The sequence below is a fragment of the Bos mutus genome, chromosome 12, assembly GCF_027580195.1.
Source record: "Bos mutus isolate GX-2022 chromosome 12, NWIPB_WYAK_1.1, whole genome shotgun sequence".
In the NCBI taxonomy this organism is placed as follows: domain Eukaryota; kingdom Metazoa; phylum Chordata; class Mammalia; order Artiodactyla; family Bovidae; genus Bos; species Bos mutus.
The window spans coordinates 47,627,218-47,652,272 of record NC_091628.1 but is presented as its reverse complement, the minus strand read 5'-3'; the positions used below and the strand labels follow the sequence as shown (position 1 = coordinate 47,652,272).

General features: G+C 36.8%; 1 protein-coding gene across 2 annotated transcripts in view; it reads right to left on the bottom strand.

Annotated features, from left to right (window-relative positions):
* The window catches only part of PIBF1 (progesterone immunomodulatory binding factor 1), a 230,298-nt gene that overhangs the window by 30,073 nt on the left and 175,170 nt on the right, over positions 1–25,055 (bottom strand). For both annotated transcript variants that reach the window (XM_005894381.3, XM_070380581.1), the window contains exons 15-16: positions 14,981–15,111; positions 8,195–8,279 (exon numbers count right to left, since the gene is read on the bottom strand). In XM_005894381.3, coding sequence (XP_005894443.3) covers positions 8,195–8,279; positions 14,981–15,111 — 216 coding nt within the window. The remainder of the gene's footprint in view (positions 1–8,194; positions 8,280–14,980; positions 15,112–25,055) is intronic.

The following is a 25,055-nucleotide window of genomic DNA, read 5'->3' as shown; positions in this document are numbered from 1 at the left end:
CTTGCACATGTGTGTGTGTGTATGTTCAGTTGTGCAGTCGTGCCTGACTCTTTGCGACCCCATGCACTGCAGCCCACCAGGCTCCCCTGTCCATGGAATTCTCCAGGCAAGAATACTGGCATGGGTTGCCATTTCCTCCTCCAGGGGATCTTCTCCACCCAGGGACTGAACCTGTATCTTCTGCACTGGCAGGAAGATTCTTTATCACTGAGCCACTGAATCTGGGAAGCCCAACTGAATACTTACTATGTGCTAAATACTGTGCTAAAGGCTAATACACAAAGAAAAACTAGGCACTTCATTGGCAAGACGCGTGTGTAATTATGATATATAGTGGTAGGAATATTAATACAAATATTTTTAGAGTTGTGGGAAAGAGATTTCAAAAAGCTTAAGTTTTTCTTTACTGAGTTATGAACGGCTTCAAAGAATAGATAACATTTGGACTGATTCTTGAAAAGGATGGAAAAGAGGGAAGGAACCTACATTTACTGACTTATTGTCATATGTCAGAAAAGTACTGCATTGTTTAATTCTCATACAATCCTGAGTTTAGAGGGGTTAAATTATTGTCTTAAGAATCCATAGTTACTAAGTAGCAGAGCTATCTTGTCTGTTCGATTGCTATATTTTCCCACAGTATTTCAAAATATGTGATGTAAAGAATATAAAGGTAATTCCAGTCTTACAAGTTAATGAGAGCTGAACATATACATTTGTAATTCTGGATCAGACCAACTGCCTACCTTCTCCATGTTTGCACCTAGTATGCTGAGTGAGTGTAAGCTGCTAGAGAAAAATTACACAGAATGGTACTGCAATGAACATATGACATCTCACCTTGGCAATTATTTGTTATGTCTGTAACACACATCACTCATTTATTATACAGCTATTTCAAACTTGTATTTTTCTCAAAATTCTGATCCTGGGACTTCCATGGTGGTCTGGTGATTAAGACTGCGTGCTTGTACTACAGGGGGAAAGGGTTTGATCCCTGTTTGGGGAACTAAGATCCCACATACCGCTGTCCGGTATGGCTAAAAAAAATTAACAGAGATTTCCCTGGTGGTACAGTGGATAGGAATCTGCCTGCTAATGTAGGGACACAGGTCTGACCCCTGGCCTGGGAAGATTCCACATGCCGTGGAACAACTAAAGCCCGTGCGCCACAACTAGTGAGTCTCCAAGCTGACTGAAGGGTAAACTGAAGCCCGTTTACCCAGAGCCTGTGCTCTGCAACAAGAGAAGCCACCAAAGTGAGAAGCCTGCATACCACAATGAAGAAAAGCCCCTGCTCATTGCAACTAGAGAAAGTCTGCATGCAGCAAAGAAGACCCAGCACCATCAAAAATAAATAAAAAACCAAATTCTGATCCTATCACCTGTCTTGCCATTAGAAAACAGCCATTAGGTGGGAACTTCCTAAATTCTTGCCACTGAACCTACTAAGTTACTTTTATTTTTTTTATTTTCTAAGTTGCTTCAGTCGTGTCCGACTCTGTGCGACCCCATGGACTGCAGCCTACCAGGCTTCTCCGTCCCTGGGATTCTCCAGGCAAGAACACTGGAGTGGGTTGCCATTTCCTTCTCCACTAAGTTACTTTTAACATAGTTTTTATTTCTCCTCTTCAAAATGGAAAAGGTGCCCCCTCCTATCTAAAGTTAAATCCCATCATTTCATCCTGGATCTCTTTCTTTCCCAGCACTTTTGCTCAATTGATCCTCTTTTGAACTTTCAGTGTCTCCCTCTGATTGGCTCCTTCCTATCACCACTTAGGCTGAATACACTCCAACTCAGGAAGGTAAAAGCCCTTGATCTCATGCTCCCTCCCTGACCACCTTATATTCTCTTACAGTTGTTGTCCAGTCATTAAATCGTGTCCAACTCTTTGCAACTCCACAGACTGCAGCATGCCAGGCTCCTTGAGTTTGTTCTATCTCCTGGAATTTGCTCATATTCATGTCCATCGAGTCGGTGATGCTACCTAACCATCTCATCCTTTGCCACTCCCTTGTCCTTTTGACATCAATCTTTCCCAGCATTGGGGTCTCTTCCAATGAGTTGTCTCTCTGCATCATGTGGCCAAATTGCTCCAGTAGTTGAAGGGACTTACAAGAGTCTTTTCCAGTAGCACAATTCAAAAGCATCAATTCTTCGGCACTTGGCCTTCTTTATGGTCCAACTCTCTTATCTGTACATGATTACTGGAAAAACCCCAGCTTTGACTATACAGACCTTTGTTGGCAAAATGATGTCTCTGCTTTTGAACATGCTGTCTAGGTTTGTCATAGCTTTTCTTCCAAAGAGCAAGCATCTTTTAATTTCATGGCCACAATCCTTATTCAGAGGGTTATCTATTTTTTCTATTATTATTTTTCAACTTCTATGCATTTACCAGTTCACTGCAATCTGCCTTTTAGCACCACTGAAACTGCTTTTTTTTCTGTTTTAGCGTTTTTAAAAATCCAAATGACACTTTCTTTTTTATCTTTGTTTGACCTGGCCCTTTGGCAGCTGAAGCCACTGCTGCCAACCTCCTCCCTACTGAATGGTTCTGGCCTTAGGGACCCACACTTCCTGATGTGCCTGCCATTTCTCTGATCACTCCTCACTCTAGTGTGAGCTTTTTTTGCTCTGCCTATTCCTAAACTATTAGTACTCATCAAGACTCTGTCCTAGACCCCTCTCAATTCTCACTCTATACACCTTCACTAGTTCATTCTATCTGCTTCCATGTACACACCGTGTTCATGCTTTGACTCTCAAATCTCTAGCTCTAGAAAAGTCCTCTTCCTTGGACTCCAGAACCTACATTTCAAACTCTCTATGAATATATCCACTTAGATATTTTCTTGAGTTCTTTCCCAAACCTATTCATCCTATGGCCTTCATAGCATCACTATAAACCCAGGACACAAGCCAAAACCCCAGGCATCAATTCTCATTCCTTCTCTCATCATTCCCTAAATCCAATCAATCACCAAGCTCCGAGATTCTGCATTCTAAATAGTTTTCAAATTGGTTCATTTTTGTTGAACCCCAACATCACCAGTTTAAGCTCATGATACCAACTATTGCTCAATAAAACACTGAAAAGTTTCCTAAGAGGAGCTCTTACCACTGTCCCTAACACAGTTAGAATTTAAAGAATTTAAAAAAGAGCTTTTACATCCATTTCTTAAAATTATGCTCAGTATTTTACTAGATACTTAGCTGATTAAAGATATTTTTCCTGCTCTTGAAAGCTTAGATTCTAAGGACATATGATGAAATAAGAAAAGTCATTCTAAGGAATCATATTTCTTATACTCAAAACTGAATGTTGAATTTGAAGCCCTGATACTGTTAACTAAAAGTGAGGTCATGTTAGTCGGTCTTTTCCTTTATATTTTTAAAAACCTAATTATTTAAGATTTATATTTTATATTTTTAATACATAAAAGATCTTAGTATAAATGGAAGCACTGAAGGGTAAAAAGATTTCATTCCACTTGAAAGATAAAGAGAAAGCTACTTTGAAGCATTAAAAGTGAAAGAAAAGAAAAAAGATTACAACACCTGGATAAGATATTTAGCTCTGAGTTTTCTGTCAACTAAGACAAAAAGGAAACACGTTAAATTATACAGTTCTCATTTTCTGGAAAAAAAAAAAAAGCATATAGCTTCATCTACAGTGGCAAAAATTTTCCTGGAACTCACGCAAACAATAATTCATCATGAGATTTTTGTCTAAATGAGACTAAGAAGGATCATAAGCTTCTGTTTCAGAAAAAAAAAAAAAAGTTTTAACAGTAAGTATGTAATCATGGTTGGGTTACTTAACCATGAGTTACTCAGCATCAGTTTCATCTGTAAAAGTAGGGACAACGATAGTTATCTCAGGGGACAGCAGTGAACACTAAATTATATAATATAAATGGAAGCATTTAGTAGGTCCCTAAAGTTTCACAAAACAAAGAGAAATGGCACCAGATTTTGTTCTGATCTTCTATAAAGGCAGGGATCATGACATTAAATTGTGTCTTTTTTAATAAGAGTGATTGATTTTTGGCTCTTCTGGGTCATCACTGCCATGGGTGGGTTTTCTCCAGTGGTGGGGAGTGGGGGTTACTCTTCACTGTGGTGCTCAGGCTTCTCTTACTGCACAGTACTGGCTCTAGGGTGCAGAGGCTTCTGTAGTTGCAGCACATGGGCTCATTAGTTGAGGTTCACGGGCTCTAGAGCACAGGCTCAGTAGGGCTTCCCTGGTGGCGCAGTGGAAAAGAATTTGCCAGCTACGCAGGAGACGCAGGTTTGACCCCCAAGTCAGGAAGATCCCCTGGAGGAAGAAATGGCAACCCTTTCCAGCATTTTTGCCTGGGAAATCCCATGAACAAAGGAGCCCAGTGGGCTACAGTCCTGGGGTCACAAAGAGACACCACTGAGTGACTAAACAACAATCCTTTCTTAACATTTTTTTATTAGGTTAATATACTTTCTCTAAAGAAAAGATGAGAATAAAAGTCACCCAATACACTTTCCAAATACATACAATGGTTTTGAATGTATCAATTCTAAAAACTGATAGAATAAGAGAGCACTATTGATTTTATCCTTCCTGGAAATTCTTAAGACCACAACTGAACTATTAATGTGAATGAGGTTTTAAGCTGCCGTTTTGAGCTAAGACCAATACAGAAAAGAAAAACCCTGTGGCCATGCCTCACCTATCCTAGCATCGTCAACCCAGGACTATCCCATCCATTTTCTTTTTTTCATGTAACACATATTTGATAAGTATGTAAATGAGGTGGGGATCTCATTTTGTATTACCACCACACACACACAGTCTTACCAGAACTAAGTAACATCACTTATAAAATTAAAGCAAGACATGTCCAATGCAAAAAAGAATATGAAACACTTTAAATGTTCATTTGGTCTCTTTATGAATCACTTATTTAAACTAAGAAAATTTGGCTGATTGAATCAATGACTCATGCTAGATCATTTCCACAGGGTCCTGACAAGGGTGAGGCAAGTTCTCAGCTGCCCGCCCTGCACTGGGCACGCCCCTGAGAGGGGGCACCTCCACTATTTTGTGCCCTCGGTGACTGCTTGCCCTCCCCTTAGTCTCAGTCTTGATGTTCACTTTCAATAAATTTGACTTACCAGAGTCATTCTTATTCAACTGTTATCTACTGGGTGTTCTGGACACATCACCCTCAGAGTCATAAAATGAATAAATCAATCTTGCAGATTCTGTTTCATCAGGCAAATGTTCAAAGGAATGGTCAAGCATATTCCTGGGTTACAGGCTATTTTCTTTCCATAGAAGCCTTCTGTATTTGCATTTGGGTCTGCACACATGTTAAGGGTTTCCCAGGTAATGCAGTGGTAGAGAATCTGCCTGCCAACTTGGGAGATGCAAGAGATGTGGGTTTGAATCCTGGGTTGGGAAGGCTCCCTGGAGTAGGAAATGGCAATCCATTCCAGTATTCTTGCCTGGAAAATCCCATGGACAGAGAAGCCTAGGGAGACACAGTCCATAGTGTTGCAACGAGTCACACATGGCTGAGCATGCACGCTGTACACGTGATGCAAGTTGGTGCTAAACTGTTTCTTTCTTTCTTCTTTTTTTTTGGCCAGGAGGCTTGTGGGATCTTAGTTCCCGGACTGCAGATCAAACTCAGACCCCTGGTAATGAAAATGCGGAGTCCTAAACACTAGACCATCAGGGAATTCCTTAAACCATTTATTAGAAAAGATTACAAGCTTATATCAGATTTGTTTCATTAAACTTGAATTTTTACTTTGCTTTGGGGAAAAAGAAAAGCTACTTTTCTTTGACTGGCATAAAGAAAAGTTATAATGTTGGATTATTTATATACCAAAATGAAGAAATCTCAAATGCATGCCAATTAATTGATAATTATTTAATTAGATGTATATCCTTGCAAAATTTATTGATGCCATGCGGTAGCTGTCAACTTAATTCACCTTGCTAGTAGTTAATTTTTATGTTAAGACATATTTTCCTTTAAACCTACTCAAGTCTCAACCCACTATTAAAACTTATAGTTTTTATTTGGACTCATGAATAATGTGATTCCAAGTGTGACATACAAAATATATAAATGAAGGCTTTCATATATTTTTCAGCGCTGAGCATAATTCTCTAAATTCAAATGAGACTTGCCATTCTAAATACATTATCTATTATGCAGCTTTTTTGGGGGGAAAAAAAGCTTTTTGGTATGTATGACTTAATGGATCTCTGTAGCTACTACTTCTTATATATTCAGTTTTAAAAACTTTTGTTATGATACACATACTGAATGCATCTGGCTTCCACAGTGAGGCAACAACTATTTGAAATCGAAATCCTAGGACACAAGTAATAGTAGATAAGGCCTGGAATGCTTAAAGTTGGAAAAAAGAATAAATATCTTCAGAAATTTCTTTACTCTGTAACTTGTTGTCAGGTCTACTTATCTACCTAAAAATCACCTCTAAAATTTAGCCCAGGGACACTTTCTTATCCTTTTCACCCATCACATAAAATACACCTTTAAGAGAACTCACTCCAAAGGCCATTTCTAAGATAAAGACAGTCTCCCAATTCCCTTGACATTATTTCTAGGATATATATCTTTAAGTTGTTTCTAGGAATATTTCTTGCTTCATCTCTCTCAATAATTTCCTTCCAATAATTTCTTCCCAAATACCTGATATATCTTTTCCAGATATGGAAATATATTTCCAGACATATATGTCTTCAGGATACTTATAAACCAATGATCTGCTTTGAGCATTTCTTTCTCTGTTAGGACTGCAAAACGGTAAAAATGTGGCTAAGACAAGGCAGTGACAGTACAGTGGAAAAAATTCATGGATTAAAAAACTAAGCTTAATGATACCAACTGTCAGTGAGAATGCAGAGCAACTGGAACTCGCACTTGTTGCTGGTGGGAATGCAAAAGACATAGTCACTTTGGAAAATAGTCTGGCAGTTTCTTACAATGTTAAACATACACTTTCCACATGACCCAGACCTGCTCCTGATATTTACCAAGAGAAAAGGAAAATTTTATTTACATAAAATTTTATTTACATATACACAACAGTGTACAGCAGCTTTATTTTTAAGGGTTCCCAAATGGAAACGATGCAAATGACCCTCAACTGTGAATGGATTAACAAACTGTGGTATATCCATACAATGGAATACTACTCAGCAATACAAAGGATAAGTTACTAATATTTATAATAACATGAATGAATCTTTTTTATGGCAACTGAACAAAACCCAGATTGAAAAGACCAATAATTTTATTATTATTATTTCCTTTTTTGGCTGTACTACTTGGCTTGTGGGATCTTAGTTCCCGGACCAGGAATGGAACCTGTCCCATTGTCAGTGAAAGCGGAGTCCTACCCCACTGGACTGTCAAGGAATTCCCTGATAATTTTATTTATTTGACATTCTGTGAAAGGATAATACCTTTTGTTGGAAAAGGCAAAACTACAGGGATAGAAAACAGATCAGTGGTTGCTCAGACTAGAGTTGGGGAAAAGGGTTCAAGAGGGAATTTTCTGTGATGATGAAACTATCTTATATATTGCTTGTGGTGATGGTTACAGAACTGTGCGCATTAGCCAAAAATCACAGAATTGTGTGCATTAGCCAAAAATCACAGAATTGTATGCTAAAAAGGGTAAATTTTATTGTCTATAATATCTCAATAAATCTGACTTTAAAAATGAGAAAGAAAACTGAAGTTACCCCAGTGACCCTCTGGCTCTAGGCAAACCCCCTAAAACTCATTTACTTCTTTTATAAGATGGGGATTGTATTAAGTCTAAAAGATTTTTCATGAGCAAGAAATTAAAGAAAACTTATGGATTTTAAAGTTCAACACAAATATTGTACACTAGGCATGGCTACAGAATGATAAACAAGACAAGAGGTACACTAAAGAAATTTACTGTCTGTAGGGAGAAAGGTGTAACACACATGATTATGAAATAACATGGAAATTCAATGACGGAGATATGAATAAGGCAGTAAGGAAGCATCAAGAATTAGGAATTCCAGGAATAAGAATTAACTCATAATGAATATGGGAGACTGGGATCCAGTAATCTCAACCCAATTTGATTCTCAAAAAGCCTAAAGTGTTAAAAAGCAAGACAAAATGGAAAAAGTACCTCACGATGATTTAGAAGTTGTTCCAAATCTAATGCCATTTGATCCTTCATTTGCTGCAAAGCTGACTTTTCTTTATTTAAATTGCTAGGGGGAAAAAATACATCAAGTTTAAAAAAACTGTCATACTAGTGCAAATTTAACAAATAAATTGTAGAAGATTAAAGACACATTTGATGATTTGAATTAAAGAAAAATTAAATTTATACTTCATAAAGATATCAGATCAGTGACTACAATGTTTGATTCAATCATTGGCCTACCTATTTTATAAGAATATTTTTTCAATCTGACAATGTGACTGAGACATTTTCATAGAATACTTTTCTGCCTAGTGGGGGCATACAATTAGTGTTTTTTTAAAGATGACTGGTTACTCCTGAAATGTAAAAAGATGAAGTGGGACTTATATAAAAGGTAAAAGAAAGTACATATGGCACCATATTAAAATTTGAGACACTGAAAGTCAAATTATAACATTTATCCTTAAAACTGAAAGTACATTTTATAATTTGAAAGTGAAAGAAAGTGAAAGTGAAGTCTCTCAGGCACGTCCAACTCTTTGCAACCCCATGGACTGTAGCCTACCAGGTTTCTCAGTCCATGGGATTTTCCAGGCAAGAGTACTGGAGTGGGTTGGCATTTCCTTCTCCAGGGGATCTTCCGGACCCAGGGATTGAACCCAGGTTTCCCACATTGTAGGCAGATCCTTTACCCTCTGAGTCACCAGGGAAGCCATATACTAAATTACCAGGTACATAACTGAGATAAATTAATTAGATATTTGGTCTATACTAAACTCAGGAAAACAATTTTTGCCTCCATTTTCTTAGCTCAGTCTTTAATTTCTAAGTCTGCATTGTGGATTTTTCTTTGAAATGACCTATTTTCTGATAGGAAAGGGTGACAAGCCTAATTGTAAGGACATATTATTATTTGAAAAGATAAATATCTGAGGCTTATCTTACACTGTCTGGAGTTTTATTATTCAACATATAAGAATTAATTAGAACCATTAAATATTCTTTGAAAGCCATTGGAGTGAGTCTATTCAGACAGTACTGCAACCAGGATTAAGAAAAGCAACAATGAATTGAAGAAACACAGTTCCTTGAATGTCAAAACAGAATCTGAGACAGTAAAGTTAATGAGAATTGTTTGCTGAATAGGTAGGATGTTTTAAGTTATACTTTAAGAAAATGGAATGCCACCAATTTTTAAAATATTAGGGACAAGTTTTTTTTAAACTCAAGGAATAGCAGTACGTGTTCTGGGAGAACTTAATTCCAAGGACTTGAGAATAGAGAACTTCCCCAAGGAAGCATCAGAGTCTGTCCTCTGAGAAGAAAGACTAGATGCAATTCTGACTTTCATTTCCAACTGTGCCACTGATTCAACTGTGCAGTATGCTGCTGCTGCTGCTAAGTCGCTTCAGTCGTGTCCAACTCTGTGTGACCCCATAGACGGCAGCCCACCAGGCTCCCCCGTCCCTGGGATTCTCCAGGCAAGAACACTGGAGTGGGTTGCCGTTTCCTTCTCCAATGCAGGAAAATGAAAAGTGAAAGTGAAGTCGCTCAGTTGTGTCTGATTCTTCGCGACCCCATGGACTGCAGCCTACCAGGCTCCTCCGTCCATGGGGTTTTCCAGGCAAGAGTACTGGAGTGGGGTGCCATCGCTTTCTCCGTGACTGTGTAGTATAATGCACCACAAATACCACCCCAATGAACCTCAGTATTCACATCTATTAAAGTGGAAATGATGCTCATGTATGTCAAAGGGACATGTGAATTATCTAATGAATGATTATATAAAACACTGAACACAAACCTCTACATAAATGCTATACTGTGTTACTGATTTAGATAAGAGTCATAAGAGGAAAACGGTAATTAAATGTCAATAAAGGTAAGCAGCTCAGCAGGAAAACAAACTGACTTTTGTATTTAGGCGCCAGAGATCCTACTGAGCTGAGGAGTTGAAAAAAACTAGATATAAAGGAAATTGAGTGCCGTGTTCTGCTTGAGTCCTCCCCAAAATGGTAAAGGATCGGGTGTTTCTGTAACTTTAAAATTCTATATTTTTCAAAATGAAAATAAATGTCCAATAAATAGGAAGAGGAATTTTCAAAGAACAGATATGTGTTCATATACATACTCATATACATTTACATATGTATATTACAGGTACCCCCCACACACAGAATGTAAACATGGACTCCATGCAGTACACACAGGGGCGTGCATACACAGACACAAAGGCTCTCAAATATCAACAGGCCCATTAAGTACAGTACAGTGTAATAGGAATGGAACGTTGATGTAATCAAAGGATTTGGACCGAATAATTCATTAGAAATGCTTCATATGTAGTGCCTAATTTTTTTAGAATAAAGTAAATATTTCATATTTAAGTAACAAAAATAACCATATAATATGGAATAAAAGGCAAGTGGATAAACGGGCTTACAAAGCAACTCTGTGACACGTTGGCTCCACAGACTTGCAGTTGCTCAGTCGTGTCTGCCTCTTTTGAGACTGCGGTCTGCCAGGTTCCTTTGTCCATGGGATTTTCCAGCCAAGAATGCTAGAGAGGGTTGCCATTTCCTTCTCCAGGGGATCTTCTTGACCCAGGGATTGAACCTGCGTCTCCTGCCTTGGCAGGTGGATTCTTTACCACTGAGTCATCAGGGAAGCCCCTTGGGTGTATATTCTCAGTCTTAGCCTTGTCTTTCTTAAATCACAATGGAGACCACTTTCAACACGTGGGTCTCTAAAAGTGAATATGATGATTACTATATTCTGTGTTCTTCCACACACAGTAATTACTCAATGGAAGTTTAACCTCCATAGGACATTTCATAACAGTGGAAACTTACCCTTAAAAATACAAAGCTTCTATGCGTGACTCATAAAGCAACTACAAAACAAATCTCCTTATAAGCACATCTACGGTGAATGGTATATTACACCCATAATTGTTCAATTCACTGTTAATTATTACTCAGAAATTCATGTTTATGGCTGTTTCACCTGCTGTATGAAAACATATTCCTGATATACTGTTTCTTAACTTCCTGGATCAATATACTCTGGCTTAGTCTTATAAGCCTAAGTAGTCTTTTCCTCCTAAATGAATAGTTAACAAAAAATGGAAAACTGACAACAGAAAAAGAAAATTTATGCTAATTATTCTCTTTCCATGCTTCCTTCAGTCCTGACCTATAGATCAAACCTATATAACTCAGACTCTCTTGTGGATTGGTGGAGGGTTGTTAAAAGTACTACTTTTAAACAGATTATTTCTTTAATGACAGTGAATAGTGATATCTCAAGTGTTAGCTATTAACATGTTTATCACAATCTCATTTTAGTGCATATTTACTCTAACCTTTCTAGGCACTGAATAAATTGTATCAATAGCTAAACTGGCAAGTTGTGGGTGTGATATAGTGATACTGCCTTATTTTGTAGAAAAATGATAAAATTATATTTAGCTCTTTAAAGAAGGTTATATTGTATAAGCTAGAGAAATATTTACAAATTAATCAGTTTATGTAAATATTCTTTACAATTAAAATCCACACCCAGCAAAAACAAACAGGAATTTTCAAGGAACATAATCACTTAGTCATCTCTTTGGATGGGTCATCGATTGTTTAAATTTCGAATTAATGAAGTACAAGAGGAAGGGAGGTAACATTTACTGAGTTTCTCCTGTGTGTCGGAGCTTTTGCTTTTTATATGCTACTTTATTTAATTTTCACAATTACCCTTTGATGTTCACATTAATATCTATATTTTTTACAGATGCATTTACCATGAGAAAAAAAACCAGGCTGATATGTACTTGAAGCCCAGTATAATTCTATTCTATTTGAAATGCCACTGGCTCAGAGTCAGGGTGATGGTAGGCAGAATGTGACCTAACCTGCTGTGTCTGACTTGTTGACTGGGCTGTGTATTGTATGGTATCTTTTCATCCATGACATCAGGGTACAGCTACAGCATCTTGAAAGCCATAATTAAAATGCTGAAAGCACCTTAACTCTTCACATTAGAAGATAGTTGCTTCAATGAAGAGCAAGACTTCATATCCTGTGAAATATTAGTTCAGAGTCTACTAAAATAGTATATACTAAATTTATGAAACACAGACAGCTTTAAAGGTCTCAGATGTTTAGCACATAAAATTTTTTTTTTTTGTTTAATTCCATAATTGGCATAGTTCTTATGATTACTTACTGTTGCTGTTATTAAGGGAGTCCTAATTTTTGTCATGGAGAAAGAAATGGCAATCCACTCCAGTATTCTTGCCTGGGAAACCTCACGGACAGAGGAGCCTGGCGGGCTACAGTCCATAGTGTGGCAAAACAGTGGGACATGACTTAGCAACTAAACAAATTTTTGTGGAGATTCAGCATATTTTGAGAAATGTTATTTCGCATTTTAAAGATAATTTTCAACATAAAAATATGTTAAAAATAAGACAATACTAATAATATCAAACCTTTATTGAGCATTTTTAAGTGTATGAACAGTGCTATATGTTACAAAGGTTATATCATTTAGTGCGCAGAATAACCATGTGAATTCGGTGCTGTTGGTGCCACTCTCATTTCACGGATGAGAAAATTGGCTATAGTGTCCAGTACTACAGCCATTAGCTAGCCAGAATTGGCAGTGAAAATTAACATTAATTTAATTCAAATAAAATTAAAAATTTAGTTCCTCAGTAACACTTACCATATGCTCAATCGCCACATGTAGCTGGTGGCTACCATATTGGACACTGCAGAAAGGTAATATTTTATCATGACAGGAAGTTGTACTGGATGAAGTTCAGAGACTAATTGATTTGCTCTAATTCAAAACTAAGGACGGAGCTGGATTTGTCCTTGTCCTCCCTTTTAAAATCTTTTTTTTGAAAAGTAATTTTATTATGAAATATTTCAAGAGAGAAAATTTAATAAGGCCCCATGTATCTGTCACACAGTTTCAACGATTATCAACTCACGAAAAGCTCTCCTTTTAACTACTATTCTACATTATTTTTTGTTTTTTTTTGCTTCTCTTAATTATATTAGTTAATGAAAAATTAGCTCTTATTCAGATTAGAACATAGGGAGGCAATATAATATAAAGGTGAAGATTATGGAATTAGAAAGCAGACAGATAAAATTTTGGCCCTATCACAAAACTAATATGTTCTTGGATGACAAATGGCTAATTTTCTCCAGGGGTGAATTTGTTCATCATTATAATTTTCTCCTATAGCTGGCTATATTTTTCTCTATAAAACACATTTTTAGCTATCCTAATTCTTAGTAAAATAAATATTCAAACAAATTTACTTGAAGGTAATTCTGAAAGAGGCAAATTTCCCACAGGGCTTTTTATATATCCCTGCTCCAAGATTACAAAGGTAAAACAAAACTCTATACAAAATTTCAAATATAATAAATTTCTATAATATGTAAAGAAAAAAATTCTCTTTGGGGCTCTTTCCTCAATTTCCCTAGGATAACCAAGTGTCCAGTGAATGATAAGACCTAATTTCTATTGCTCCCAATAGCTATTTATAGAATGGTTTAGTTAATTCACTGAATTAATTTCATAATGCTGGTTATGAATATTTTAAATATTTAACTTTAAAATTAATTTAGAAATAAATTGTTATCTATGTTGACATTTAAAACATCAATGTGATTTAAAATTACTTTATTATATTATTGAAAAATTATGATCAAGAATAAAATTCTGGGCCAATTTTTTGGTGGGGTAGAAAAGAGAGGAAAAGATTATTCTGATTCATCAAAAACAACATTCACACTTTCGAGTTAGTTATCAGAGAGCTCCAGTGGCGCAAACAGTTAGCATGTGGCCCTTATATGCAGTTAATTATCAGTAGTTTTATATTTTTGGTTATATATCTCGGGAAACCTAAATTTAATGGCTATCTTCTCCAATAACTATATTTTTAAATAAACTACCTTTTCTAATTACTTAATTTAAGAATTTTCTTTCTCATCTAATTCTTTGCTTATACTTTTATAAATTGGTTAATAATTTATCTAATTACTTATTCTAAATAATTTTAAAATCTAATGATAATTAAGCCAACTAACCAAGCATCCATGAGTTAAAACATCTTTCTTTACATAGCATCATTATTCTACTGTAATTTAAAAAGATTAAAATGATCTCATTAGATGAACAGGTAAAGAATCTGAATAATTATTCAGTGGAGCAAGTCTTTTGATAAGGTGTCATGTAAGAAAACAATTTCAACTAAGGACGTGAAAGGAATTTATTTACATTGAGGTAATTTATGGTTTACTTCATGTAAAAGGTTAGAGGCAGAAAAGCCTAAATTCCTTGGCAAAGTCAACAGGAATCTAAGTAAATGTGTACATTTTATCTGTTTAAAAAGTCGTTCTGACTCCACAAGTGGCCCATCCCACTAAAGAATTCTAGGGAACAAGGACAGCATAGGTTGGCTGTTGTGTGCCCTGGGGTGGGGGGAGTGCTTTGTTAATCAGTGTAGCATTGCTACTTCCAGGCTAAGACTTCTGACTTACCGGGTGGAATGTGAACACCTTAATGGGATATGACTTAGCTTTTCTAAGAGAAATCGAACACATCACATTTAAGACCACCTTCGGTCATGTACGTTTTTTCTTTCCAATTTCCAACCTCAACTACAGCAGTATTATGCTCACAATGCCTTTATTATCCAAATAAATAATAATAATATTTTATTACTCAAATACAAGATTTGTAGATGGTTACCTGACATCTTTTTCTAGTTCGGTAATACACTTCTTCAGGGAATCAATCTTAGAATCTCTCTGACGCACTGATTCAATGAGATACCTGTAAGGTTGTTGAGTCTGGTTTAACAAAGAATTGGCCCTGTCAAGCTAAAGAAAAAAAAAAGGTTTAATTAAAATCTAGACAATTTCATAAGAAACTGAAACTGTTCAAAACGCTCTAGCACAGACACCAGCTCTCCTTTACATGAATTACTCTGAAAAGCTCTTCCTGTATAAATCTGAAGGTTTTAAAAATTACTAACCAACATAACTATTCTTTAAAATAAAAATAAAGACCATGTAAATAGGAAAGAAAAATTTTAAATAAAATATTAAGTCTTACCAATTTGGAGGACGAGTCACCTAAATTTTCTTACTGTTTGTTGGTCTGAGACAACATGCAATATAAAATTCATCTTTTAATGAATATCCATTAGCTAAAATGAAAATCATTTATTTGAACTTTATTTCTACTCAAAATAACACAGTGAAAGTGTTAGTTGCTAGTCGTGTCCAACTCTTTGCGACTCCATTGACTGTAGCCTGCCAGGTTCCTCTGTCAATGGAATTCTCCAGGAAAGAATACAGGAGTGGGGTTGTCATTCTTTTCTACAGGGGATCTTCCCAACCTAGGGATCGAACCTGGGTCTCCTGCATTTCAGGCAGGTTCTTTACCATCTGAGTCACCCAGAAGCCCCAAAATAACATAATCACTTATAATTCTGTGATTTTTCATGCTTTCATATTCCTTGTCATCTTTACTTACGTACCTAAATCACTATGTATAATTTATGCACCTAAATAACTATATTATGGCAGAAAGTGAAGAACTAAAGAGCCTCTTGATGAAGGTGAAAGAGGAGAGTGAAAAAGTTGGCTTAAAGCTCAACATTCAGAAAATGAAGATCATGGCATTTTGTCCCATCACTTCATGGCAAATAGATGGGGAAACAGTAGAAACAGTGGCTGACTTTATTTTTTTGGGCTCCAAAATCACTGCAGATGGTGACTGCAGCCATGAAATTAAAAGATGCTTACTCCTTGGAAGGAAAGTTATGAACAACCTAGATAGCATATTCAAAAGCAGAAACATTACTTTGCCAACAAAGGTCCATCTAGTCAAGGCTATGGTTTTTCCAGTGGTCATGTATGGATGTGAGCGTTGGAGTATAAAGAAAGCTGAGCACAGAAGAATTGATGTTTTTGAACTATGGTGTTGGAGAAGACTCTTGAGTCCCTTGGACTGCAAGGAGATCCAACCATTCCATCCTAAAGGAGATCAGTCCTGGGTGTTTATTGGAAGGACTGATGTTGAAGCTAAAACTCCAATAATTTGGCCTCCTGATGCGAAGAGCTGACTCATTTGAAAAGACCGTGATGCTGGGAAATATTGAGGGCAGGAAGAGAAGGGGACGACAGAGGATGAGATGGCTGAATGGCATCACGGACTCAATGGACACGGGTTTGGGTGGACTCCAGGAGTTGGTTATGGACAGGGAGGCCTGGCATGCTGCGGTTCATGGGGTCGCAAAGAGTCGGAGATGACTGAGCGACTAAACTGAACTGAAATAACTATATATATTTTAAATAATCATGTTTAAAATGTAAACATAAAATTTATGATTTTGTGCATTTTACAGTGTACAATTCAATGGCATTAAGTACATTCACAATAGGTAAGCATCACTAGTATCTATTTCTAGAACATTTTCATCAACCCAAACAGAAACTCTGTACAGATTAAGTAAAAACACTCCCCTTAATTCCCTAGTTCCCAGAAACCCTTTTCTTTCTATATGAATTTGCCCATTCTAGATACCTCATATAAGTGGAATCATATGATATTTGTCATGTTGCCTCTGTTTAATTCATTTAATTCTAATGTATTCAAGGTTTATCTATGTTGCACCGTATTCCTTTTTATGGCTAAATAATATTCCATTGTATGTTTATAGCATATTTTGTTTATTCATTCATCTGCCAGTGGATACTTGCATTGTTCCCACTTTTTGGCTATTGTGACTAATGTTGTGGTGTACAAATACCTGTTTGAGTCCCTGTTTTCAATTCCTTTGGTTATCTACCTAGGAGTGGAGTGGAATTGCTAGGTCATATGGTAATTTGTATTTAACTTTTTGAGGAACTGCCAACTGTTTTTCAAAGTGACTGCATCATTTTACATTCCTACTAGCAATGCACTTGGTTCCAATTTCTCCACATCCTCTCCAATACAGTTATTTTATGTACGTATTGGCCATTTGAATATCCTCTTTGGAGAAATGTCTATTCACATCTTTTGCCCATATTTTAGTTAGGCTTTTTTTTTTTTTGCTGTTGAGTCATATGAGTTCTTTATATATTCTGGATATTAAATCCTTAATTAGCTATGTGAATTGCAAATATTTTCTCCTATTCTGTAGGCTGTCTTTTCACCATCTTGATACTGACCTTTGATCACAAAAGGTTTTAATTTTGATGACGTACAACCATACCTATTTTTGTTGTTGTTGTTGCACATAATTTTGGTGTCATTTTAAAGAAACCACTGCCAATCCCAAGGTCATAGATTTTCTCCTACATTTTCTTCTATGAGTTTTATACCTTTATTTTTGAAATTTAACATATTTGATTCATTTTGAGTTAATTTTTATATGCAGTGTAAGACATGGGTCCATTTCAATCTTTTACATGTAGATATCCAATTTTACCAGTACTGTTTGTTGAAAGGACTGTATTTTCTCCATTGAGTGGTCCTGGCATCCTTACTAAAAAATCATGTATGTGAGATTTACTTCTGGGCTCTCAATTCTATTCCATCAATCTTATATGTCTGTCCTTATGCCAGCATAACACTCTTTTGATTACTGTAACTTCACAATAAGTTTTAAAATCTAAAGATGAGTCTTTCTACCTTTGTTTTCCATTTTCAAGACTGTTTTGGCTATTCGAGGTCACTTGAAATTCCACATGAATTTTTAAATGGGCTTTTCTGTTTCTGCAAAACATACTTTTGGGATTTTGATAGGGACTGCTCTGAATCTGTCAGTCATTTTGAGTAGTACTGTTATCTTAACAATATTAAGTCTTCTACATACAGATAGCTAACAGGTAGATGAAAAGATGCTCAACATCACCAATCACTGGAGAAATGTAAATCAAAATCACAGTAAGTTATCACCTTACACCTATCAGAATGGCTATCATCAAAAAGACCACAAATAACAAATGTTGGCAAGATGTGGAGAAAAGAGAACCCTTGAACACTGTTGGTGGGAATATAAATTGGTGCAGACACTATGGAAAATAGTATGGCGGTTCTTCGAAAAACTAAAAATAGAGTATCAGATGATCAAGCAATCCCACTCCCCTAAACATATCATTTATTTTAGCACTGCAATTTTTTTTGGTTCTTCTGTCCTTTGGAAAAGATGGAGATACATGCACCCCAATACTCATAACAGAAGTTGCTTAAAATAGCCAAGATATAGAAGCAAGTCCATCAACAGATGAATGGAGCAAGAAGATGTGGTGGCTTCACAGGTGGCTTAGTGGTAAAGAGCCACCTGCCAATGCAGAAGACATGGGCTTGATCTCTGGGGTTGGGAAGATCCCCTGGAGTAGGAAATGGCAACCCACTCCAGTAGTCTTGCCTGGGAAATCTCATGGACAGAGGAGCCTGGCAGGCTACAGTCCACGGGGTACCAAAGGCATCGAATAGGACTTAGAGACTAAACAATAACCACACACACACACACACACACACACACACACACAGAATATTACTCAGTCATGAAAAATGAAATACTGCCATTTGCAACAGCATTGATGGACTCGGAGGGCATCATGCTTAGTGAAGTAAGTCAGACAGAAAGACAAATACTATAATGTTGTCACTTATCTGTGGAATCTACAGAATACAACAAACTAGTAAATATAACAGAAAAAGAAACAAACTCACAGACATAGAAAACAAACTAGTGGTTTATCTGTGGGGAGAGGGAAGAGAGGGTAGGGGAGGATAGGGGTGGGGGAGGAACAAACTAGTATGTATAAAAGAAGTCAGTGGGAATTCCCTGGCAGTCCAGTGGTTATGCCTCTGCACTCTTATTACCAAGGGCCTGGGTTCAATCCCTGGTCAGGTTACTAAGATCTCACAAGCCATGCAGCATGGCTAAAAAGAAAAAGAAAAAAAAAAAAGCTACAAGGATATATTGTACAGCACAGGGAATATAGTCAATATTGTACAACAGCTACAGATGGAGTATAATCTTTTAAAACTGTGAATCACTATGTTCTATATCTCAAACTTATACAATGTTATAATTCAACAATACTTTAATTTAAAAAAATTAAGAGAAAAAACAACCAAGCCAACCAACCAAACACACAAAAAACAATCTTAAATCATCTATTAGCCAGGGGATGTCTTCTTTAACTTCTTTCAGGAATGTCTTGTAGTTTCCAGTGCACGTCTTTCTCCCCTTTGATCAAATTTATTCCTAAGTATTTTATTTTATAAATAAAATATTCTAGTTCCTTTTCAGATTGTTCAACGTTAGTGTACTGTGTACAACTTTGTATCATCCTTTTTCACTTTATCTTATATCATAATCATTCTTTCAGGCTGTCAGAAGACCTTAATTTATATTTTTAATGGTTATAAAACTGTCTAGTAAGCCAATGAGTCACAATTTAATTACATTGTTTATACTAGCAAACATTTAGGCTGTCATCAATTTTTGACTAGTATAAATAATGCTAAAACAAATTATTTTGTACTGTAGATAAAATTTTTCCTTGATACTTTAAAATTTTTTTCCATAACAGAAGCACCAATATGAAAGGGGTACAAACTATGTAATGTTCTTGATATATAAGACCTTTAGATCTTCCTAAAGGATTTTATCATTTATGTAATCAACCAACCTTAGTTTTTTTAAATTTCTTTGTGTTTACTCTTCTTCTCCTAAGCAAATATAAAATGTATGCTAGAACAGGACTACACAGTACTGTCAGTATGAGGAGGCCACCACTTTGGTACATAATAAGTTCCTGAAAAAGGAACTAGAAAGCTGGATATGTGAAAACTGAACAATTAGAAAAAAAGTGGTGGATATCTATTATTATAAGGATGAGGGGGTCAGGAAGGGAGCATTTTATTATGCAGAACAAAAAAAATGATAAAATTCCTACTTTATGACCTTAAATGTTCTTTGACAATAAAATTCTAGCTTTTTATATGAAAAAATTTTTTCTCTTTCCTTTATAAACCCTAACAAGTTTAACTGAGGCTGAAGATTTGCTGTTTTTCTAGGACAAGAAATGATTTATATTTCCCTCTCAAATAAACTACATTTACAAGATCTACTCATTTTTTTTGAATTAAGATCGAAACATATCATGTATTTTAGCACTGCACTTTTTTTGCTTCTCCTCTCACAGGGGGGAAAAAAAAAAAAAGAGTGACCAGCAACCTCCAAGTTGAAGGTGTAGAGAAGAGCAGGGTGTGAACAGAGGAAGGGACAAAGAATCAAGGGCAGAAACGTTCATTGTGAAAATGATCAACCATGAGGTTCAGGCGGGTGAGGAAGAAAGTGAAGCCAAGAGGCGGCTGACTAACTCTTAAAGGCTATCAGCATACAGTTTGAGGACCACTTTATAAAAGTTATGTAAATGATTCACCTGAATTATACTGGACATTTTTGTTAAGGTTATATTAACTATCACCTAGGAAAAAAATTCCTCAAAGAACAGGATATGAATAGTGAAAGAAAAGACTTCTTTTTTTTTTGGACACAATTCATTATAGTGAAGGGAGAGCCATAAAGAAAAACAAATACCATGAATATTTTCTGCAGTTTGTGTTTTAGAGCCCTTTTCCCTTGCTTTGGTAATCATTCTTTAAAATCTATTACAATGTCACTGGAATCTTATTATTCTGCTAAGTTATTTTATGAACATTCAAATATGCAGCTGGACAAAAATAAAACTAACTTCTACTTACCTGTATAACCAGTTTCACTAGTCAATTAAATCAAACAATTGCCTTGACTTTGTTTTCACAGAACTGACCCTAACTGAATAAACTGAACTGACAAGTTGTTTTGTGTTTCCAAGTGCGGAATAGTTGGGGGGTAGGGAGCAGGGGTGGGCGGGACATGGGAGAACTAAGGGCATTTACAGAAAAAAATGTAACAGCAGGCATTAACCTTAATTATTTTACTTTGTTTTTTTCTCATTACAGCAATTACATATATTAGGTTTTAGTATTATAAACAAAATTGAGGACCAAAAACCTTACTTCCAAAATGTATCTCTACTAGGCAACCAACAAACTTCTTTCTCTCTAGATAGTAAAACTTCTATAATGCTGTAAATTTTAAGAATGTTTCTTTATAAGCTTTTAAATCCCCCAGATTTAATTCCTCAGGAAATTAAAGTACATGTTTTTCAATGAAAACTGATGTTAATATCTATTTTTGATATTAATGTAACAACAGAATTTAATTTCTCCAATACAGTTTTAAAACAATCTTTTGGTAACTATAATCATTTGTATTCAAAAAGTTTCACAATCACTGACTTTGCCTATTGTTAGTACTCTTTTCCTTATAGGAAAGCCTTAGTAATTAGTGACTCAGGAATCACGTACATAACGAATGACTCAGGACTAAACTCACGATACAACATTTTATAGAATTGTTATTTCTCTTTTGTTTCAATAAACTGTACATATGATTCAGAGAAAAGCAACACCTGATTATAATATAATTATATATGTTCTCTTAAATTTAAAAGACATAGAAGGTGACTACACTTTGTTACGTTTTTCCCAAACAGGGATTGATTTCCTTGTGGAATTTATTTTCAAAGAAACTCCTAGAAGTGGAACTCTTTCTTACCAGGGACGAAATGCATTCTGTTGAGTGGAATGCAACACTGAGTTGCTTTCTGTGTATAAAATACATACATGTGATACTTTCTGGCTGCGGTAATTAGTTGTGCAGAAAAACCCACATATCCTGTTGTCTGATCTTTCTGACTATGCCATGGAATGGAAATGCCTATTTGAGGTCCAACAGGGGGCAATACTTTGGTTCTACTTCGCTGTGTCCTCAGTCCAAAGCAGTGGTTCTCATATCCACCTAATCATCAGAACCACTGTGGGAAAGGTTAAAAAACTGATTTCTGGGTCCTGCCCCAATTCTAATGAGTCAAAATTTCTCAGGGTTGGGCCTTAGATTCTGATGATTAGTCAAATTTGGAAAGCACAGCTTTGTGATTTTTGAACTTATTACAGGTCACTCCATCCAACCATTTTAGTAGGTTTAAGAGTATTGCACATAAACTATCTTATATGCTGAATTTACTATTCTCCCCCACTAAAACTAGCTGCTTCTCCTGTGCCCAATATAGTTAATGACATCATCACCTACAACAGGGGTAATATTAATATTTAATGGATACAATTCAACCAATTAGGATGCTAGCCTTTGCACTGGGGCAGGATTCTGGAGAAACTCTGTGGTTCCAGGTGTTACTTTTTCGTTGCTGAAAAGTGGGGAGGTCCAGAAGATCTGAGGAGAGGCACCAGGATAGACAGGACCATTGTGGTAGAATGACACTTGTGGGCTGAGGGCAACGGCTGCTTACAAGTGTTTCTCTGAACATTATTTTAATAACCAAAAGTAAGTATGATTATCAGCCCTGCTCTGGTCCTGAATATGGTCCAGAAGTATGGTCCACAGAATAAGGAGAAATTCATGAGAGTAGGATGTTAAAATATTTGGAAATAATCAGCCTGGAAGCAATGACTGAGGTCACAGGAGTAGAGAGGGCTGCAGAGGATTATTATTATTATTTTTTAAAGTGTGGCCCTGAATCACTTTTATTAGAGTCAGAAGAATGCAGATTGTTAAAAATACAGACTCCTGGGCCTCATTCTAGACCTACCTAATCACAATCTTTCAGAGAAGGCAATGGCAACCCACTCCAGTACTCTTGCCTGGAAAATCCCATGGATGGAGGAGCCTGGTAGGCTGCAGTCCATGGGGTCGTTAAGAGTCGGACATGACTGAGTGACTTCACTTTCACTTTTCACTTTCATGCACTGGAGGAGGAAATGGCAACCCACTCCAGTGTTCTTGCCTGGAGAATCCCAGGGACGGCGGGGCCTGGTGGGCTGCCGTCTATGGGGTCGCACAGAGTCGGACACGACTGAAGTGACTTAGCAGCAGCAATCATAATCTTTGAGGGTAGGATCTAGAAACCTACATTTTCAACAGAAATCTTTTGGTGATTTTTACACTCACTAAAATTTGAGAATCACTATGGAGAAGGCAATGGTACCCCACTCCAGTACTCTTGCCTGGAAAATCCCATGAACGGAGGAGCCTGGTGGGCTGCAGTCCATGGGGTCGCTAAGAGTTGGACACGACTGAGCAACTTCACTTTCACTTTTCAGTTTCATGCACTGGAGAAGGAAATGGCAACCCACTCCAGTGTTCTTGCCTGGAGAATCCCAGGGACGGGGGAGCCTGGTGGGCTGCCGTCATGGGGTCACACAGAGTTGGACACGACTGAAGTGACTTAGCAGCAACTGAGGTATAAGGACATGAAAGGGACACCTACATTTCAGGTCTGGAAGAAGAAGATAGCAGTTAAGAAGACTAAAGAGCTATATGAAGGAAAATGGTGCTATAAAGCAAAGTGAGGACAGAATTTCAGTAATGTCTATAATATCTATAATGTCATGCCACTGATAGAGTAAGGGACTGAGAAGAAAATACTGACAATCAGAAGTCACTGGTGATCACTGAGGAAGGGCATAGCTGAAGAAAGGCTGAGAGAGAGCAGAAGGAACGAAGAAGAGAGAGAGGGGTTAAGTTTTGAAAGTTATTTACATTAACACACATAAACTGTGCCTGAGTGCACGCACGCACGTTCACACACACACACACGGACACACACAGAGCTCATTTTTTTGAAGAGAGATCACAGAAGAAAAGAGTAAGTGAAGATACTAAAAAATCCCTGGGTGAAAAAGACTCAAGGAAAATAAATTTAGATGATCTAACTGTAATAAGGAAAGCTACATAATGGAATGGATGGTTTGCAGGAGTGGAAGTGGCCTTCAATAAAGATAAAGGGAAACAGGATAGATATAGAAAAATAAAAAATACCGGGCCACAGGTATGCGAACCCTGTTGATGTACAACAACAGGAATTTGTTCCACTTGCAAGTAGCAAAAAATAACACATTTCCACAAGAAATTTTCAGTACATTAACACTGTGTCGAAGAATTTTCTCTCCTCTCCTCCCTTTCATTATATATTGATGGAGTAACAACCTTATTGTAAGATATTAGGCTAAAGGTGGGAATGTCAAGGAAACCGTGATGGATGAGTCTGGCAACAAAGCCTTGGAGAGTGCTCAGTGAAGGTAGTGTTCAGATGACTGATAAGGTCCCAGGCTGTGTTAGGAGGCCACGTGGAGCCAAGGGGCTTGACAGATTGGAAATGCAGAGTTTATGAGTACAAATAAAGCACAGATGTGGTGGAAATGAAAAGACTGGGAGGGTGGGAAGAACTGGGAGAGCTGGAAGGGCCGGTGATTAGCGTCAGAGAATGGAATTTTCAAGTTCAAGTGCTTTAAATTTCTTTACCCCTCAAAGCTACCCCTGAGAAACTCATTTTAATGTGGTTCACTTGTACAACACTGCTGACAGGGGAGGAGGGATTTCCAATGTGATTTGTAATAGCTCTTGAAAGAAAAAATTATAGCCATTTATGAATTTATACACACTAGTAAGGGAAAGAGTTCAAACAGTTACAATATCTGTTTGATATGTAAACAGGATATAATTTATAAATAAGTCATTGTTTTTCCTTACTTCAGTGGTGGCTGGCATTTGGCATGTGCACGCACGCACGCACACACACACACACACACACACACACACACTTATACACATATGATCTGGTATTGTGAGCCTTTAAAAAGATGGATTAAAGAGTAAATTCTAGTATAGTGTCCTGGATCCATGTGATTG